We start from the raw sequence: 21888 nt of genomic DNA on the forward strand, positions 1-21888 counted from the left end.
ACGTGTGCCATTGTCCTGCTCTGCTCTCTGTGGGAATTCAGGGTGCAGCTCCTGCAGCTGTGGCTGCTCCATCCCACAGCCTTCTCTTTTGTGCTACATTTTAAAATTCATTTTGATCAGAACTTGGACTTGCTCTTACAACCTTCTTCTCATTTTTGTCAGCTCCTTTATTATACCAGTATCAGACACTTACACAATTTGGTGAAATGATCTATCTCACATTGGCCTTGATCCTGCTTCAAGTGGCAAGATGGACAATATGACTTCCAGAGTGCTCTCAGTGATTTCTGTGGCTTTAGGGGCAGAAGTCAGGGTTCTGCTCTGCTCACTGTAATCATTGCTGACACTCAAAGTAAAGTTGATAAGCAATGAAAATAGGAAAACTTGGAGGTACAGGGGTTAGAAAGGTCAGGCAGTGAAAGTCACTGAGGGATGTGTCTTACTGCCAGCAAACTGCAAATAGTGAAATAAAGCTTCTGGCCCTAGGGAGGATTGGAAGAGGACTCTGATACAAGCCTGAGACAACAGTCAATGCTCCTAAACTTTTGTGTTGACAAAACTTTGCCACAAAGAAAGTCACCATCCCTGGAGGTGTTCAGGAGGGGATTGGATGTGGCACTTGGTGCCATGGTTTAGTCATGAGGTCTTGGGGGACAGGTTGGACTTGATGATCTTTGAGGTCTCTTCCAACCTTATTGATTCTGTGATTCTATGAACTTTCTTTAGGGTGATCAGATCAGGCTGCTCTATTCCTGTCACCATCATTGTCTTTTCATTTTATCATTATTGAGCCATTTAGCCATCCTAAACCAGTATACAATTGTGGTTGGTTTTTTTTTTTTTGTTCCCTCATCCTCCCCACTGTGTATTTTTCTTGTCATAGCATGCTCTAAATGCTTTGTGTGGGGTCAGAAAAGCTCTTGAGCCACTGGAGGAAAAAGTGGGAGTAAGCAGCCAGGAAAAGGATGGGGATTGTACCAGGGCAGTCAGTACTTATGTTGATACATAGAACTGCAGCTGCAAAATAATTGAGACAAGACATGAAATAACCAGAGCTAATGTTGAAGTAAATTATTATATATCCCCTTCATATCAAATTTGCTTGTCCAGCTATGCATTGTTGTGTGAAGTTTAAGACCCTGCTATCTCCCATAACATCCTTGTACGTAAGCCCAAGAAGTGTGGGTTAAATGAATGGGCAGTGAAGTGGATTGAGAACTGGCCAAAGGAAAGAGAGCAGCACACGATTGTGATCAGTGGTGCAGGGTCTAGTTCCAACTGGCCTGTGGCTAGTGGTGTTCCCTCAGGGTCAATATTGGGTCCAGTCTTGTTCAACATTTTCATCAGTGACATGGATGAAGGAAAAGTGTGCACTGTCAGCAAGTTTGCTGATGATACAAAAGAGGGAGGAGTGGCTGACACACCAAAAGGCTGTACTGCAATTCAGTGAGACCTGGACAGGCTGGAGAGTTGGGCTCATGAAGTTCAACAAGGGCAAGTGTAAAGTCTTGCATCTGGGAAGGAATAACCCCATGCAGCAGTACAGATTACGGGTTAACCTGCTGGGAAGCAGCTCTGCAGAGAAGGATCTGGCAGTCATAGTGGACAGCAAGTTCACATGAGCCACCAATGTGCACTCAAGGCCAAGAAGGGAAATGATATTCTGGAGTGCATGAGGAAGAGTGTGACCAGCAGTTTGAGGGAGGTTCTTCTTCCCCTCTACTCTGCCTTGGTGAGGCTGCACCTTGGAATATTGAACCCTGAGTGTTTAGGAGTGCAGAACAGCATGCATCTGGAATGGAACTGTTCTCTGACAGAAAGGCACCACAGTGAAATAATCTTTTTTTAAAAAAACAAACCAAACTGTGTGCTTAACTCAGGTGTGAACTTCCAACCTTACATTTGCATAACTAATGTCAGAAAGTTCAGAGCAGAAATAGCCATGGAGCAGTTAAACAAGTCCACAAAATATGCTCTGGTGTGGGAGACTGGGTGGTGTGCAGAAAAGAGAGGCAAACCACAAAGGTGATCCCAAGCTAAGATGAGTGAATGGTTAGATCTGTGTCTTCACTCTCTGCACTCACACTTTGATTCAGAAAGAGGTATTTTCCATGGTAGGATGTGACTGAGAGAGCATTATTCCATTGTTCTTACTGTAGTAAGGCAGACACTAGGCACGGTGTTCCTGTGTTTTTTGGTGGTGGTGGTTTTGCTTTGGTTTTTTTGTGGTTTGTGGTTGGGGTTTTGTTGTTGTTTAATTTGTTTAAAGCCCTGCAAGAACAGAGATTTGCTCATTGGCATAATCCCAAATGGAGAAATCATGGTGCCACTGGTGGTTCTGGGGATAAACTTCCTGTGATGGTTTATGAAGTTATCTCTAGCACCTTGCTTTCAGGGGTGCAGGGAGAGTGTAACAGCCCAACTTAGTCCAGTGTGCTCTCAGTCTCCTGCTAAGACCAAATCAGAGTGAGCTGGCATACTCCCAGTGTCATGTTCTATATGCCACATGCAAAACATGGGAAAATGTTGCTGGAAGCATGGAGAAGATGCTATGCTGACTTCTGAAGAGCAGTTGTATGAGCTGGTACACATCTGCACAAGGCACTCAAGATCAGGTCACATAGTGCCACTCAGTGAATATGAGCTGCTCTGTGTTGTCATTTTGCTTGTAAACTCTGGGTGTTTAATGGAAGGTTAATGTTAGAAGTTAGAGCCTCTGCTCATTTATCTCACAGTCTACCTGCACATGTGTTGTTTATTCACAACCATACAGGATGGTTGAGAATTTATGTGTTTTTTAGGTAATAATTTCTCCACTGTGTTTTGAGTTCCGGTTTTGTTTTCTGGCATTCTTTGTAGTCGCTTCAACTTCATACCTTTTCTTAGTTGACTGTAATTGCCCTTTGTTTCATGTGCAAGTGATAGCTGAAGCATTGAGTGCTACCAGAGTTAGTATTAACCTTCATGGAACTTTGCAAAATATGTTGTTTCATTTTGACAGGGAATGCCCGGTATGGTTCTGAGTACTGTTCTCCAGCCAATTCTGTACCCGTTCTGTAATGAGTGTGTCATGTAAATCATGCTTATGTAGTTCAGTTAGGGGAACATGTGGATCAATATAAAATAACCTCAATGAAGACAAGCATGTAGGAAGTCATCTCTCATCTGTTCACAAAATCTGTTCCTTTGCTGTTAAATTAAATTTAATGGATTTTATGAGATTGTCTTTTTCTTGGCAAATCCATGCTGGCTATTACTCATCTTAATTTCCTCCAGGTGCTTAGAAATAGTTTCCTAACAGTTCTGATCTTGTAAGTTTCTATGAAACAAGTGTAATGTATCTCATCCCATTCTTCAAATAGGCAGATGGAAGGAGCCTGAGGAGGATTTATGTCTTTTTTTTTTTTTTTTTTTTTTAAAATACAATAGCTGCTGGAGCACACCTGCGTTTGCATTTTGTCCTGTAGTACCTAATTCTGTTCTCACAAAAGGCATAGTGTCATACAGTGCCTGTAAAACCCTCTGCTCCTAGATTTTTTTGATAGCCTCTTTGCTCTAATTCCTTGACAGGTTCTGCCTCTTGAGTTCCTAGAGCTGGAAGAATGTTTCCTTGCTTGTAGATCTGGTTGGAACTTCTTTCAGACTAGAATCAGGATGTATATGTTGAGAAAAGTTTGAACAGTAAAAGGCAAGGAAGGTGCTTTCTCCAAGTTTTTCTCTGTGTGTATATAGATATATGTACATAAAATACAGGTATATATGTGTGTGTTTATTAATGCATGTCAGAGTTGCTTCTAAGCTCTTCAGCCACTTCTATCCTAAATGAGGGATTTGGGATAGGATGTTTGAAAAGCTGAAGGTCTTGCAGGGTAGTGCATTGGGTGTAGTGTATTGACAGCATACATGTGGTGATAATGGGTTGGTTATTACAGGCAGCAGTGATTTATCTCATTCTCATAGTGACAGATACTCAGAGCAGGTAACTGTACTGACATTTTTATTGCAACAGTATTGTCTCTGTCTCTGGTATCTGAAGGTTGTTCAGAGCAGACGTGGGAAAAGTACTTCACTCTGACAGGAGAAAGAAGCTGTGTTTATAAAAGTCTATGCACTCTGTGCCAAAAGAACAGTTGCTTGGAAATGTCATTGAGGCTTTGCCAGAGAAGCTACTGGTGCTCTATGCCAAGATTTACCAAAAAAGGAAGGTTAGTTGTTCTCCAATTTTCACAGACAAGTTCAAACCTAAAGCCCCTAAGCTAGAATCAGTTGTATAACAAAGATATCACAGTGATGACAAATAAAGGAAATGCAGCTTCTGTGAGCATGTTAATAAGGGAAGATGACATGATTTGATTTCTGAAGGGATTAATGCATTCAGGTTACCTTGCTCTACTGGGCACTGTAGGCAATTTTTTCCCTACCATGACAGATTGGTTATCCTAGCAGAGTGCACTGTGAAAAGTGCAGAGAAATAGCAGTTTGAATAAAGTGTATGGGGAAAACTAAAATAACCATTATTTGACCTCTATAAATCAGTGCTTACCTTAGGTCCTGGAACAGGACCAGAGAAGGACAATGAAGCTGGTTGAAGGATCTGGACCACAGGCCTTATGAGAAGCAGCTGAATGAGGTGGGGTCTTTTAGTCTGGAGAAAAGGAGGCTGAGGAGAGACTTCATTGCTCTTTACAACTACCTGAAAGAAGATTGTAGGGTTGGTCTCTTCCTCCTAGTGACAAGTGACAGGAGGAGAAGAAATGGTCTCAAGTTGCACCAGGAGAGTTTTAGGTTGTACGTTAGAAGAAACTTTATAATGAAAAAGGTTCTCTAAACACTCTAAACACACCCCATCGCTGGAGGTGTTTAAAAGATGCAGAGATGTGATGCTAAGGGACAGAGTTTAGCACCAGGCTTGGTAATGTTACATAATAACTGGTCTTGATGATCGTAAAGATCTTTTCTGACCAAAAGAATTTTATCACAAGTAAAAACCTGTTACTAAAATTTAGGAGTGGAGATCTTCTTTCCAAAATCCTGTGTCATGGCAGTACAGTGAAGTACTGGTCCCTACAACTCTGCATTTGAATAGCCCTAAGGCAGAATAATCGGGACAGGATAGTAGTTGGAAGGTAAAATTCTGGAGTTACTTGCTTTCCTTAGGAAGGTCTTGTGGGCTTTGAGAAAACTTAGCTTGGATGTATTTGATTTTTCAGGAGGTCTATGCACTTTATGCCTGTGATTGTGCATGGCAGAGCTGTAAAGAAGTAATTGTTGTTTTATTCAGCACAGTGCAGCAAGCTCTTATTCTTATATGCAAGCTCATTCCTACCATAAAAGATTTATTTGGTGTGGTGCCTTTTTTTTAATATCTTGAGTCAGTTTCAAAAACTTTCGGTTCACATTCTTTTAGCTTCTAATACAGAGTTGGTTTGGGTTTTAATGGTCCTTTTCTTAGATTTTCCTCCTCTCCCCCCCTCCCCCCCTAATTTAGTGATCTCTTTTAAACGTTTTCCCTGCTTCACTTGGTAAGCAATGAATCTTTCAGTGGATGCATTGCTCTGTCTCATAAATAAATGGATAAAACCCAATAATGTTAATCCTTTTTCCCAGCAGTGTGACAGATCAATTAGTCCTTGTAGTAACAGAATCATAGGACAGTATAGGTTGGAATGCACTTAAAATATGACATTGTATACACAGAAGTATCAGCGTAAACCTGTGCATTTTAGCATCTTGTACTTCAGTGTGTTCATAAATAGATATATGATTTCATATTCTTAACTGTGGTTGATGATGATCTCTTCAAATTCCGTAGTATGTCTTGTGAGGAAAGACAATTCTGCATCAAATCGCAGTGTTAGAGAGCAGGGAATTTTTATATGAGGGTAATTCATGCTATCAATTGACAGTTTGAAACCCTGAAACATCTCAGTTTGTCTAATATCCAGTTAGGGTGATGGCAGAAGAACTTGTGAAGGGAAAGTAAAAAAGCTTTGAAAGGTTGAGTTTCATCATTGACTGACTTTATCAGTTTCATGGGACATGAGGATGGCTTGTTTTCAGAAGTACTGGAGAGGAAATCAATCAAATACTGGAGGAGTTGCACACCAGTTAGTTCATTGTAGATGTTCTGACAAGAATGATGTTTACAAAAGCTGATGGCAAACTGACTTCTAATTTAAATAGGCACTGGTAGCTGGAGAGATGAAGCATCAGCATAACCATCAACTTATAATTCTGGCTATAATCAGAAAAATGGCCTGCGGGTGATTGCCTAGCTGAACAAAGGACAGACATGAAAACATTCTGCAGAAGATTTTGTTGACATGTATCTTAATAAGAATTGTCTCTTTCTCTTGCATAGAACAGTTATCTGTAACCTTCTAGATAATTTACTTTATCTAGAATATCAGATACCTACTTTGAGAAAGACATTGTCAGATATTTGTTTGATGACACTACTATCTAGCATAAAAATACTAAACTATGTGAAGAGCTTTGCAGTTGCCTAATTCTAATTTGAGCTATCTCCTACTATCAATAAAGTTGATGAACAGAAATACAACTATACGAGGACACTCAAGTTACACTGATTGTAAGAATGACTTGCTGAAGTTTATGGTAATGACCTGGATAAATTAGGTTATGAAGTGAAAGAAAATTATAAATACATTAAAGAAAATGACAACAATTATTTTTTAACCATGACTTTAAACTCAAGCAGGCATGGCATGAATCATCCAATGTATTATTTCACCCCCACACCTGAAGCCTCCTCTTTTGCCTTTGGTTCTAAAAATTGGTTCTGCAGCCCATGCTAAACCTTGCTTTTCTGAAGGTGGTGTTAGGAAGTAAGAAGGAGAAATGAGTAAGAAGTAGAAATGAAACGCAGTTTAAAAAAAAGATTTCTCTAGAGTCCCTAGTTGCACATGGTTGGCAAAGAAGCCCTGCTGTCTTGCGGGACTGTTTCAAAGGCTCGCTCTCTGCTGAAGTCCAGTTCTTACACTGTGTTTTAAAGAGTTCAGTGCTGAAGATGCATTCTTGCAAAAGGCTGTAGTAAGTATACAGGCTAATTTAGCAAAATAGATGGATGTGTTAGAGGAGATTATTGGTGAAGGTTGAAGCAAGTGGAAAATGCAAACAGCAAAATAACTGATTACTGTTGGAGGCTGAAGAACACGGACTAACAGTCTTTTATGGAAATCCATTTGCTTTCAAAATATTTGCTCATTCCATGTAAGTTTGGGGCAGAGATGAGTCCCAGAGAGTATAAAGACTGAAAAGTTAATTGGATCAGTCATTTAAAACTAAAGTACTTGAAGTAAGCAAGGGATCATGTAGGGTGTGCTGAGAAAAGTCAGACCTCCAAGACTCTGTTGGTTTGACATGTATTACAGGAACATAACACTAATTTTTAAGAGTTGAGCCTTAGAGACGCATTGATCTTTTCAGATGGGAATATGTATGGTGTAATGCAGAAAACCTGTCTACTTTTTTTTTTCTTGTGAAGTTGAAAAGCCCTTCAAAGGAATATCGATTATTATCCTTCCTATAATACTTGCACAATCCCTTTCACTGGCATAATTCTGACATCCTCAAAGTACTTGTTTGATTCTTGTCCCATGGTAGTGTGAGTCTGGATATGCTGAAGGCAAACAGGTTTTAGAAATGCCTTTTACTGGCAGCTTTCTGCTGGCTGCTTTTTCAGTGCTCACTCTGTAGCTGTGTTATTATGCTCAAGGGTTGCAGGGCTGTGTGATTTTATTGTATTGTATTTTAGTATTTTATTTTTTTATTTTATTTTTTTACTTTATTATTTTATTTTTTGTTTATTCACCAGCATAGCTCTTTAATGCTGAATTACCATTGTACAAATCAAATTGATAATACAGCATCCAGTTTTAATTTCGGTGAGCAGTTAGAGAATGCAACCAGTGCAGAAAGCTTGTCTCTTGTTAACACCAGACACGTACTCTTCCCTGAGTCAGATTTTGGCACCTTGGATGCACTTCTTGACACTCATGCCTAGATACTGAGCAGCTTTGAGCTCATGCATGTTGTGATGAATAAAGGTTTTTTGCCATGATCTCACATACGCTGGCTATGAAAGCTGGGGTCACAGGCAACAGGCTAGGTTAATTTCTCATGGATTGCAAAACTGTCTGAAATTTTGTACTGCTGTAATTCTTAATTACTTGGTGACATTAGCAAAGGATTCGTGGAAGTGATCTCATATGGCTTAATAGTGGGACAAAGGTATGTTTGCCACACTTCCTGGTACTGTTAAACTGGGAGAAACTGATGGCATTTTGTGAAGATTAGGTTATCATTGATAACATCCTTGACAACCTGGACTGCAAAAAGACTGAAAGAAATGAAATCATTTCGCAGAAGGAAGAGATAATTAAAAAATAAAAGGCAGCTGCATATAGGAAAAGACATGATAGGTAATGTTGCAACAAGTTGTGTAGCATAAACCAAAGTCTTTAGAGATAAGGGATAATTAAATATGGGAATAGCTAACATAGGAGAATTGCTACATTGTTTTAATCATCTTTAAGAAGTCTTTAAGAACAGATAAAGTAAGTGCTTGTTATGATTGGAAATGTATTTGTATCTAGCTTGCAGGTATACTGGGCAACCTTTTGAGGTCTATTTTAGGCTTGCTTGTTGCTTTTTTTTCATTTTATTTGTTTGCACTTTTACAATGTTGGGTTTTTTTTGCCATGTTTTACACTAATACATTTTCAGTAAAGCCCACCAGACTGTTAGAAATGTTCTCAACCCATCAAGAATAGCGTGGCCAGCAGGAGCAGAGAAGTCATTGTGCCCCTGTACTCTGCACTGGTTAGGCCACACCTTGAGTCCTGTGCCCAGTTCTGTGCCCCTCAGTTTAAGAAGGACATCGAGACACTTGAACGTGTCCAGGGAAGGGCATTGAGGCTGGGGAGAGGCCTTGAGCACAAGCCCTATAAGGAGAGGCTGAGGGAGCTGGGATTGTTTAGCCTGGAGAAGAGGAGGCTCAGGGGTGACCTTATTGCTGTCTACAACTACCTGAAGGGAGGTTGTAGCCAGGAGGTAGTTGGCCTCTTCTCTCAAGCAACCAGCACCAGAACAAGAGGACACAGTCTCAAGCTGCACCAGGGGAAGTTTAGGCTTGAGGTGAGGAGAAAGTTCTTCACTGAGAGAGTCATTTGTCATTGGAATGTGCTGCCCAGGGAGGTGGTGGAGTCGCTATCCCTGGAGGTGTTGAAGAGGGGATTGGACATGGCACTTGGTGCCATGGTCTAGTCATGAGTTCTGTGGTGACAGGTTGGACTCAATGATCTTTGAGGTCTCTTCCAACCTTGGTGATACTGTGAAGTAGCTTTTCTCTTCATTCTTTAAACATTTGATTTTTAACAAGGACAAAAGAAACAGTTTTGGACCCTGCTTCAGTTTTTTTGATGAACAGCATAAATACTGAAATCCAACTATCACTGTTACTGTTTTTCAGGTTACGGGAAGACAGAATTAGGATAGAAAGGATGGAAAACTTCCACTTTGAATACAGCCATGCTTTCCAGCTGATTACTGATTTTTACACAAAGGAAGTGCCTGATAATACAGGTATGTCATAGAATCATACAATGCACTGGTTCAAACTGACCCCTCTAGATGTCATCTAGTCCATCTGCCCTGCGCTAAGCAGGAACATCCCCAACTAGATCAGGTTCCTTTTTATATTTGAGTTAATCAGGAGCATCTTGTATATCCATGCAGGCCTCCTGTCACCTTTGCTTAATTTTCTGCACACTGAGATTTTATTTTTTTTTTAATTTTTGTTTTTTTTGCTTTGAGGAAGTGAACCTTGAAAGTGAATGTTAATTGAATAGAAATTAATACAGGTCTACCATCTCTTTCATCGTATCTGTGTTTGAACAGATTAAAATTCACACACACAGGAAGTGAGGGAAATTATTCAGCATCCGAAATAGTCAAGATTTTGTGCGCATTAGCACTCTAAGAACAAAAGAACAGCTTTAAAAACCATCTCTGAAAAAATACAATAAAGTTTTAAAAAATACCATTTTAGGTTGAGATGTCGTGGTGTGGTGGTGAGAGGAAGTTCAGTTCTCCACCCCGACACAAAGAAACCACAGCTAACTCAGTTGGAGAAGCAAAAATGTATAAGCTCTATTTACAAGCAGGATGAAGTGCAGATAAATATATACACAATATACAGTATTTACAATATATCCAGAAATATACAGCAAAGAACGTAACACAGAAATCCTGCCCTCCTCCAAGGAGGGTCCCCCTGCAAATCCCCCTTCTGCCCCTTCCTCCCTTTTTTCCCAAAAAGGGTTAGAGAGAAAAAAGGTAATTATTAAGGAGGAAATTCTGTTAGCTCAAAGCATGTGCAAGAATTAGTTTCTTATCTGGTTAGTTGGAAGGTAAGCATCTGCTAGCCCAGACAGAAGACACATGTCCAGAGAGACTGAAAGCAACAGACCGAACTGACTGAGATTCAAACTGAACTAAAGCTAAAACTTAAAGTTGCATTCTACCAATCTACCAATGAAATTTGTTTAGAGTATCTTTGTTTTCATTCTTAGACCAAAACATTCAGCCAGAGTGTTCCAGTAACTGTCCCTTTCTTAAGGGTGTAGCCTAAAATGGTCACACATGGAGTGAGTTTTCTTATTGTTGCAGCTGCAATAAGGCTTGCAGTAAACCACTGTTTAGAAATGCTACCAAATATGAATGGCTGTCTCACAAGTATATAATAGAATAGAATAGACCAGACCAGGTTGGAAGAGACCTTCAAGATCATCGCGTCCAACCCATCAACCAATCCAATCCACCTAAACAACTAAACCATGGCACCAAGCACCCCATCAAGTCTCCTCCTGAACAGCTCCATGGATGGTGACTCCACCACCTCCCTGGGCAGCCCATTCCAATGGGCAATCACTCTCTCTGTATAGAAGTTCTTCTTAACATCCAGCCTAAACCTCCCCTGGCACAGCAATCATATTATACAGACCATCTGAGTCAGATAAATCATCAGCACGTGTGCTAAGGCCTGGTCACTCCTTTCAACTTGCACAGATACTGCCTCACTGATAGAGATTCCAGGATTCACTTCTTAGTTTGTATCCTTAGAAATTTCATATGCCAGCAGTTAGTGATTTTTTTTAATGAAGAAATACCTGTGGATTCAAATGTTTGATGTTTCACAAAGGGTTTACATCAATGTTCTATATTCTTTGGAACCATAAGTGTTAGCTTGGAACCTCACTTTAGGCTGATTTATAGAATACATAGAATACATAGAATGGACCAGGTTGGAAGAGACCTTCAAGATCATCGCGTCCAACCCATCAACCAATCCAACACCACCTAAACAACTAACCCATGGCACCAAGCACCCCATCGAGTCTTCTCCTGAAAACCTCCAATGATCGCAACTCCACCACCTCCCCAGGCAGCCCATTCCAATGTGCAATCACTCTTTCTGTATAGAACTTCTTCCTAACATCCAGCCTGAACCTCCCCTGGCGCAGCCTGAGACCGTGTCCTCTTGTTCTGGTACTGGCTGCCTGGGAGAAGAGACCAACATCCGTCTGTCTGCAACCTCCCTTCAGGTAGTTGTAGAGAGTAATAAGGTCACCCCTGAGCCTCCTCTTCTCCAGGCTATGTTGTATGTTATAGATAACATACAACACTGCATGTGTATTGCAAATTTCTGTGGTATCAAATTGAAAAATAGATTATGCTTTTTCTAAAATATGTAGCAAACAGTGAGTTAACAAGAAAATCACAGTATTGGTTTTGGTTGTTTTTTTAGGTCCTCAAAAACTATCTGTAATACTAAGCTTGGATAAGCCTGTTATTTGCTCTCTGTCAGCAGTAATTGCATACCTCAAAGAATTTAATTTGGAGAGGATGCTTTACAGTCCAAGGTAAGTTGCCTCATATAAACTTCCAATTCAGAACACCAATGCATGCACCAGTGCAATCTTGTAAGTTTTAGCAGACAACTTCCCTTCCATGTAATGAGCCCACCTGCTAGAGTGATGAACACAGCCTTGTGAAAATTGTAGCTTACATTTAGGCTCCTAATCAGAACTGAAAGAATCAAATGATTTATTTATTTTCTTTTTTTGTTAAAGTGGTGTTTCATTAAAATGTTTATGAAGTGTGTTTGTGTAGACATTGCTGTTAGTAATGTAAATGAACGTGTTACTTCTGCCAAGTATTTCTGAAAACAAACATAATGTAAAAACTAGATTCTAGGGGTAAATTTTAAAGTTTCTGGATCAATATTAGCTGTCATACCTCAACCTCAGTTGTATTTTGTGAACAGAATTTAGGGTTTTGGTTAGCTTTTAACCAATTTTTTTATGTTGCCAGAGTTATATTAAAACCCCCTCTCTTTCTATATCTCTGGAAGCAGTTATAGAATCATAGAACGGTCCAGGTTGGAAGGGACCTCCAAAGGTCATCTAGTCCAACCCCCTCTGCAGTAAGCAGGGGCATTCTCAACTAGATCAGGCTGCCCAGAGCCCTGTCAAGCCTTTGAATATCTCCAGGGATGTGGTCCCAACCACCTCACTGGGCAACCTGTTCCAGTGTTCTTCCACCCTCATAGTAAAGAACCTGACTTGATAGGGTGCTTGGTTGCATGGTTTAGTTGATTAGGTAGGATGGATAATAGGTTGGACATGATGATCCTGAAGGTCTCTTCCAACCTGGTTTATTCTATTCTATTCTGTTCCTACCACCCAATCTAAATCTGCTCTTTCCTAGTTTGAAGCCATTGCCTCTCATCCTATTACTACAGGCCTAGTGTGTTTTAATGTTTAGAGAGTACTCAGCAGGACTCTTTCAACTGGTTGACTTAGTTATAAATTGCAGAGAAAAGAGACATGTAACATGTCCTGGATTTCTAAAAGCTACCTTGAGTTGGCTCATTGGTAACTAGGAGAGGGGGAGCAATCATGTAAAACATTATTGATAGATGTCACTGTTCTTGCATGATACTACAAAAACACACAGAGAAGGAAATAATCTTGTCTTCCCTTATGTAGTTCAACACTTAGGTGTATTAGATATGCTCAAATGAGTACTTGAAATTTGTAACAGGATTATGCAGGTGGAATCAAATGAAATTGGAAAGATATGACCACTCAAGCATCATTTTTATCCTGTCTTACACAAGTACAAAAGATTGCCATCCCACCTGGCTTATGTCTGAGGCTTATTAAATGCTTTATTGAAACAGCTTTATCATCATGGATCCTGTGCAGATTTTTCTCTTGGTTATCTCACTATTCCTCTGTCCTGTGATTAAGCAGGATTTAAGGAAGTAACTGTGGCTGCAAACCAGAAACTTAAAACTGTCTTGTTAGTTGTAGATCATTCTCATGCTGTATGATATTGTTAGAGTTTCAAGCCTTATTTTGAGGGGCTCCCTACATTACCATTTTTTGGGGTGTGGGTTTTTTTTTTTAATGCATTAAGAATTTTACTGCAGGTGTCAGATTTAAATAGTTTTCATGTATCTACTAAAATATTTGGAAAACAGTTATATCTGTTTTTTTAGAATAGAATTAACCAAGTTGGAAAAGACCTTCAAGATCATGAAGTCCAACCTATCATCCAACACCATCTAATCAACTAAACCATGGCACCGAGTGCCTCATCCAGTCTCCTCTTAAACACCTCCAGTGATGCTGACTCCACCACCTCCCTGGGCAGCACATTCCAATGGCCAATCACTCTTTCTGGGAAGAACTTCTTCCTAACATCCAGCCTAAACCTCCCCTGGCACAGCGTGAGACTATGTCCTCTTGTTCTGGTGTTGGTTGCCTGGGAGAAGAGAGTAACCCCCAGCTGGCTACAGCCTCCCTAGACAGCAATAAGGTCTCCCCTGAGCCTCCTCTTCTCCAGGCTAAGCAACCCCAGCTCCCTCAGCCTGTGCTGCCCAGGGAAGTGGTGGAGTCACCATTACTTGATGATCTCTGAGGCCTTTACCAACCTTGTTGATGCTATGATTCTATGATTATGTGATGGCTTCTCTAGTAGCAGTCAGTCACATTTGTAATAGCTTCATTGTGAAATCAAGTATGATTACAGCCTGGAAAGGTAAAGCACTAAATCTTAGGGTTGGCATTTGCCTATTCAGGGTTGGTCTGGTTGACATTAGGTGAATATGTAAGTCTTGAGGCGGAAAGGCAATGAACTATTTGATAGGCTATGTAGAAATAAAATAGTTTCTTGGAGATAACTTTGTTCATGTGCTCGGAGGCTTAAATTCTACTCTATTTATTTCCAAAACCTTTACTACTTTGACTCCCTGATACTGAATTCTACTTGGTTATTTTAGTCTTTTGCATGCATTGTAGTAGTGAGCCAAATACTGAGGTAAACTCAACTTCAGTGTTTTTCCTAATGCCAGTGAAATAATATCTGGATACTGAAAAGGGAAAACCTTTTAAGCAAAGCATGCCAGGCTCATGGATCTTTTGTGATTCTGCAGGAAATAAATACTTCCTATGCACTGTGAAACAACTTAAAATTCCCAGGAGAATTCAGGTCAGTGAGCATGTACTGATGAATCAGTGAGCGTAGAGCCAGAGTTGTGAGATAGTTTTCAGTTTATTAATGTAGGTGACACATATCTGGATGAAAAAATACCTCTATGGCAGGAAGAATGAAAAAAAATAATAAAATCTTTACACTTCTTTGCCGCCTTCTCCCAGATGCAAAAGATTTCATCTCCAAATGGAGAGTCATGAAACATCACTTCAGTGATGAGGCATCTCCCTTCGTGGACAGGAAGCAAGTTTTACGTTAATATTTACAACAAGCTCTTATGTCTACTTCTAATGTCATAAGTAACACACAATATTAAAAAAACAAAATAAATTCTGCCACAGCAGGACTCTAGGGTATGACTAGACTTTGTTTAGAGTTCTTGCAGCAACTGAAAATAGATTCAACAATGAATGATGCAAGTTTTTTAGACCATTGTTTTCTAATACCTTTATGTACTGAGAGTTTTACTGGCTTTTGGTGGGAAGTTGGTTCACGCCTAGGAGGGGTTTCAAAATACAGTTTTGCTTCAAAAAAACATTATTTGCATAGCAGTTGCTGTGAAAATGTGTCTCAGTATATTTTAATTTTACCTCTATGTTTTCTAGCATATTGGAGATAAAGGAGAGAGACAGTTATCCTTAGATTTTGAGCAGTGATAGATGAACTTCAAGAAATGCAGGGCATGAAAGAGCCAGACGTCTTTCTAAAAGGAGGAGAGTAGCTTTGGGAATGGAGAACTACCAGCAGTGAAGGTAGAAGACAGAAATGAAAGGGGTGAGAGGAGAGTTAAAATGGCTTTGAGAGAAGAGAAAGAATTTGAGAAGAGAAAGTCTTGATTGTACCTTATAGTAGGGGTGGAAAGGAGTTGTCAAGGTGAGATTAAGAGAAAAGTTAAAATGTGAATTCTTCCGTTTACAATGGGGTGGATATCTGCAATTTTTCATGGGAAATAGAATTAGGAATGGAGGGAATGGTGCTCATAAGGCTTTTGTATCTCTTGGGTGCCAATGATGTCAGAAACCTCATGGGTACAAGACAATTGCATAGGCTTATTTACTCACTATAAGAAAAAGATTACTGAAATTGTTTTGGAAGGTTTCAAATTTAGCTCAGGAACATGAGAGACTGAAAAAGGAAAGGCATGGTTTCCAGACACTAAGAAGAAGGGCTTAGCAAAGAATTTGCCATCTCAAGATCCCAGCAGGTGGGATCTCTTGCACTCTGGATGATTGGAGCATGAAGAGTGCTGAGGCTTTGTGCAAGGAAAAATAGGCTGAGTGAGTGCAAACATTTGGGTGGAATAAGGTTGCAGGCTTGCTCCTTGAGGGTGAGTTCAGCGGAGAAAAAGAAGACTAATTCAGGATTAAAATGATGGAAGTAATTTTTGTTTCTCTTGATCTGTCCCAGGTTAGTTTCTGTTCTTGTCCTGTGTTTTGGATTTCTCAGTTTTGTGTATGTATGTTTGTTTTCATTTTGTCACTGGTATAGCAAGAGGTTTCTGAATTCCTGTGCTATTTAGAATCCAGATCAGAAGTTCTAGTCCTGTGGCAATATTCACTAAAGTCTGGGCCTGATATGCTTTGCTATACTTAGACTGTTATCAATGTCTTTCACACCTAAAGAAAGCTAATGCTTCTGAGAGACACAGTCTCAAGCTACACCAGGGCAAGTTTAGACTCGAGGTGAGGAGAGGGTTCTTCACAGAGAGAGTTGTTAGGCCCTGGAATGTGCTGCCCAGGGAGGTGGTGGAGTCACCGTCCCTGGAGGTGTTCAAGAGGGGATTGGACGTGGCACCTGGTGCCATGGTCTAGTCATGAGGTCTGTGGTGACAGGTTGGACTTGATCATCTTTGAGGTCTTTTCCAACCTTATTGATTCTGTGATTCTATGATTTTACACCTTAAAAATGAGCAGGGATTCTTGCAACTCTTGTCTAAATATATAGGTTTGTTCTGTGTTTATTCACCCTTAAAAATCTAAGGGACATGGTCTCTTGATGTCTAGAGCAAAGAATCTGCTGTCTAGTAGGCTTTCAATACAGTGCCTTGCAGCTTTGCTGGGAATGTTTTCAGAATTAAAGTGGTTGAGAACTACTGGTCTGAATAATGTGCATTCACTGAGGCTGGGTTTGAGTATAAAATTATATATGATATTTCCTGGGGAGAGAATAATGACTAAAGCATAAAAAGTATCCTTCAGTGCAAGCTTGTCAGGGGTCAGAATGACCAAGAAGATCCAATTTCACAGGTAACACACAGGATTCAAAGTCTGAGGATGGAGTTTACAATCCTAACACAATTGCAGTAACCCTTTAATCACAGAGAATCACAGAATTGTTGGGGTTGGAAGGGACCTCAAAGGGAAGGGGCTGAAACTGGTCCCCCCAGACAGCAGTCTGAGAGTGTTAAGCTGAAGTCAGGGGTGCAGCCAGCTGCCCAGCTGAAGTGCATGTACCCTAATGCACCTTACTGCTCCCTACAACTCCCTGAAGGAAGGTTGTAGCCAGGTGGGGGTTGGTCTGTTCTCCCAGGCAACCAGCACCAGAACAAGAGGACACAGTCTCAAGCTGCACCAGGGGAGGTTTAGGCTGGATGTTAGGAAGAAATTCTTCCCAGAAAGAGTGATTTGCCATTGGAATGTGCTGCCCAGGGAGGTGGTGGAGTCACCATCACTGGAGGTGTTTAAGAGGAGGCTGGATGAGGCACTTTGTGCCATGGTTTAGCTGCTAAGATGGTGTTGGGGGATAGGTTGGGCTTGATGATCTTGAACATCTTTTCCAACCTGGTTAATTCTATTCTATTCCATTCAAAGAGTGGGTCATCTAGTTCCAACCCCACTGCCATGGGCAGGGACACCCTCCACTAGATCAGGTTGCTCGAATCCCTATGCAGCCTGGCCTTAAATGTCCAGGGATGTGGCTTCTACCAGGTCCCTGGGCAACCTGGTTTAGTGTCTCACCACCCTTATGGTGAAGAACTTCCTAACATCCAATCTGAATCTACCAGTTTCTATTTTTTGCTCCATTCCACCTAGTCCTATCACTACCTGACACACTAAAATGTCCTGACTGAATAGCCCTAACTCAGTCTGTCTCCATAAGAGAGGTGCATCAGCCTCTGATCATCCTTCTTTGGACACATTCCAGCACATCCATGTGTTTCTTGTGATAGGGGCTCCAGAACTGGAGGCAGTACTCCAGGTGGGGTCTCACCAGAGTGGAGCAGAGGGGGAGAATTACCTCCCTCAACCTGCTGGCTATGCTTCTCTTGATGCAGCCCAGGAATTGATTTGCTTTCTGGGCTGCAAGTTGTCACTGGCAGCTCACATTGAGCTTCTTATCCACCAGTACCCTCAAGTCCTTTTCTTCAGGGCTGCTCTCAAGCCAGTTGCTGCCCAGCTTGTATCAGTGTTTTGGATTGCCCTGACCCAGATACAGGACCTTGCACTTGGTCTTGCTGAACCTCATGAGGATGGCTAGGACCCACCTCTCCATCCTGTCAAGGTCCCTCTGGATGGCATCCCTTCCCTCATCACAAGTGTGATTTGACTCTGAAAAGGTAAATTCCTTATGAATAGGAAGCTCTTTCTCATCAGTGTTCCTCAAAAGTTTCCTAAACCATACTGGAAACCCTGTATTTCATTTTTCACAACCCAGATGGCATCATCCTACCTTGCCTTGCTCCTGAGTAATGGACTTGCCAGTCTGTTCCATCAAGTGTTTTGTGTTGAAGTACTTGAAACAGTTGCAAGTGTGTTATTTGAAACTGGGGTCACACCTACAGAAAACATTCCAGAATTATGATCCAACTGAAGTGAAGGGTCATTTTTACTGGTGCAGGAGATTGCTGATAGCAGCAGATGAGAATTTCTCACAAGGAATTTGTGGCACTGTCCTGTAAAATCAGCACTGACTTACTATTTGTTTACAGCTTTTTTTTCTTACGCTGTTTGGTCTCTGCAATGAATCTTTGTTCACATTTATATCAAGTTCTGATCACAGCTGAAGGAAGATGAGGAGGTGGAAGCAAAACATGTCCCATGCTGTGACATCTGGAATTGTTGGTCAGGCGTATAATGCAGCTGATCTTGGCTGTGACTTATACACTGTAAGCTCTTTATTGCCAATGTTAATAGCAGGATGGAGTAACTCAGATAAAGCAAACACCTGGATAATATCAAACACACATAATGTATGCTGTGAGAGCAACTTCAGCTTATCTGATTCTGAGAGAATAGTACATATACTCAGCTGTAGGGCAGAGGTAGTTGTCTTTAAGTATCCCTTACTGCCAACTTATTCAACATACTGTAAACAGAATATGCTCTGTTAAGTGTTCTGAAGTCAAGCGAAGTGGGAAAACAACACTAGAAGCAGTGAATCAATTGTCTTGAAACTCATGCTGGTGTGATTGAGGGTTGATAGTAATAGCCAAAAGCATCCTTTTCACTTTTGGGAAGAGATGGAAAGGTTTGTGGCCGGTGTAAGAAATCACCGGCTCAAGTAGTAGCAAATTGAAATGCAGCACAGTTGAAGTTAAGTCCTAGCTGCAGAAGAGATGGGTGGTCTTGGAGGAGTGGATACTATTTGTTGTTGATCATAGGGATTGGGAGCCAAGCAAAAATCATTCCCATTAAATGTTTGCTAGCATCAGTGGTTGTGATTGAAGATGATAAAAGGAAGTATTTGTTTTATTGCTTATAATATTGTGTACTTTGGGAAGTGCTGCTGCTTTTGCCTCCAAGGTGGCAAACTGGACAGCTCTGTTAGTTGCTGGGATAGCACAGTAATGACTATGGGGACAGTTGTGATCTGGCTGTACTTCCAAACTATCATTGAACTTCCTGAGGGTGCTTGATTGATTGAATCTACTTCTTTTTTAAAAAAAAGAAATTGTGGAAAGTATTTCACCCACCTTTAGAAACAAATTTGCTAGCATGCCCAAACACCAGCATATGATGTAAATAAATAACATTAGTCTCTGAGTATTTCATGTTTCTGTAAGTCTCAGTGCTGGTTTTAATACAGCAACAATGCGCAGCTGCTTGTACCTAGCGGTCCTGATGCATCCTGGCCTGCATCAGGAACAGTGTGGCCAGCAGGAGCAGGGAAGTCATTCTGAATGCCTCTGTACTCAGCACTGCTTAGGCCGCACCTTGAGTACTGTGTCCAGTTCTGGGCCCCTCAGTTTAGGAAGGATGTTGACTTGCTGGAAGGTGTCCAGAGAAGGGCAACAAAGTTGGTGAGGGGTTTGGAACACAAGCCCTGTGAGGAGAGGCTGAGGGAGCTGGGCTTGCTTATCCTGGAGAAGAGGAGACTCAAGGGTGACCTTCTTGCTGTCTACAACTACCTGAAGGGAGGTTGTAGTCAGGCAGAGGTTGGTCTCATTTTCCCAGGCAGCCAGCACCAGAACAAGAGGACAGAGTCTCAGGCTGTGCCAGGGGAGGTTTAGGCTGGATGTTAGGAAGAAGTTCTATACAGAGTGATTTGCCATTGGAATGTGCTGCCCAGGGAGGTGGTGGAGTCACCATCCATGGAGCTGTTCAGGAGGAGACTTGATGGGGTGCTTGGTGCCATGGTTTATTTGTTTAGGTGGGTTGGATTGGTTGATGGGTTGGATGCGATATCTTGAAGGTCTCTTCCAACCTGGGTTTATTCTATTCTATTCTATTCTGAAGTTTGTGCATTTGAGTTCTTTCAGGGAGTTCAAAGTCCAGTGCACTGAAAAAAATGTTGTGAAAAGTCAAGAAAACAGTTTTAACTCTTACCCAGCAAGTTGTTCTGTTTAGTCTAAAAACGATACTGCCCCAGATTTTGTGCAAAGGGCAGTCAGCAGTATGATTGACCTAGACAATCATGACTTGATTTGTCAGAAAGCATTTAGTGAGAATCTTCTGCTTCACTTCACAGTCCTGACTACCACATGTGCATGTCTGAGCCTGAAATAATTTTCATACTGGTATGATTATAAATCTAATACAATTATTTTATTAATGTTGATTCTAAACCAACAGTGCCTTTGAGTTGGTCTCATCGTGGTTCTATTGGGGAGTGTCACATAATCCAGTAATTTAGGTCATGGCTACCTAATATTAACTTCATATACTTTAATATACCTATTTTCTTTTTCTTGAGTAATTGCACTAAAAGTCTGTTCAAATTTTACAGGAGTATTAAAAAATTATGTTGATATGTTGTTTTGATAATGAGTTGTGTTGGAAGTGTTTTCTACCCTTGAAGTATTAAATCTTAGTTAACAGGGGAGTTGGATTTTATTCTAATCTTTGTCAGTCTTTGTAGGAAGCTGGGAAGTGAGTAACAAATATTACTTTCCCAAGTAGCAAATTTAAAGAAATTGTTATTCTTCAGTTCTTTTCATTTTAATAGATTTTAATTTCTTGCTTGATATTTTGTTTTCTTCCAATTTTTTTAATAACTGATGAATTCTCTCATGCGAGAGACTTGTCAGTGCTTCACCATTATGTCTGTGCCTAATTTAAAATAAAACATATGAAATTCCTTTCCCCAGCAATTTCAAACAGTTGTCAAGTGAAGCTGAATACATGACAATTAATGGGGCAACAATGAAAAATCTGGAAATTTTACAGAACCAGGTAAGGACAAGCGTAGTGGCTCTTTGTAAATGCTGAGATTTTCATAGCTGTTTGGCATACTTTTCCCAATGAAGTTAGTCTGCAGATCTCACCCAGAAAGTTTACTCTTCAGAGGCCTAAATGGTGATCAGAGAGCTGGAGCACCTCTCCTATGAGGACAGACTGAAAGAGCTGGGGCTGTTCAGCCTGGAGAAGAGAAGGCTCCGAGGTGACTTAATTGTGGCCTTCCAGTATCTGAAGGGGGCCTCCAAGAAGGTTGGGGAGGGACTTCTCAGGATGGCAGGTTAGTGATAGGACTAGGGGGAATGGAATGAAGCTGGAGGTGGGGAGATTCAGGCTCGATGTGAGGAGGAAGTTCTTCCCCATGAGAGTGGTGAAGCCCTGGAATGGGTTGTCCAGGGAGGTGGTTGAGGCCCCATCCCTGGAGGTGTTTAAGAGCAGGCTGGACGAGGCTCTGTCCAGCCTGATCTAGTGTGGGGTGTCCCAGCCCATGGCAGGAGGGTTGGAACTAGATGATCCTTGTGGTCCCTTCCATCCCTGACTGATTCTATGATTCTATAAATGAAAATTAACCTGTGCTGGCTTTCAGAATGTGTTAGGAACCTTATTGCACTTTGATTAGTAAGGAACTTTTCAAAACTTGAGCAACTGCAGTGAAGTAATATGACTACAGTGGGTTTGGTGGTAGTTTGGT

At 40.9% G+C, this 21888-nt stretch overlaps 1 protein-coding gene across 1 annotated transcript in view; it reads left to right on the top strand.

Annotated features, from left to right (window-relative positions):
* Positions 1-21888, top strand: part of MSH3 (mutS homolog 3) — a 150150-nt gene that overhangs the window by 38712 nt on the left and 89550 nt on the right. The window contains exons 9-11 of the mRNA XM_054178687.1: positions 9494-9606; positions 11831-11945; positions 21110-21194. Coding sequence (XP_054034662.1) covers positions 9494-9606; positions 11831-11945; positions 21110-21194 — 313 coding nt within the window. The remainder of the gene's footprint in view (positions 1-9493; positions 9607-11830; positions 11946-21109; positions 21195-21888) is intronic.

Source organism: Dryobates pubescens, chromosome Z, assembly GCF_014839835.1.
Source record: "Dryobates pubescens isolate bDryPub1 chromosome Z, bDryPub1.pri, whole genome shotgun sequence".
Classification (NCBI taxonomy): domain Eukaryota; kingdom Metazoa; phylum Chordata; class Aves; order Piciformes; family Picidae; genus Dryobates; species Dryobates pubescens.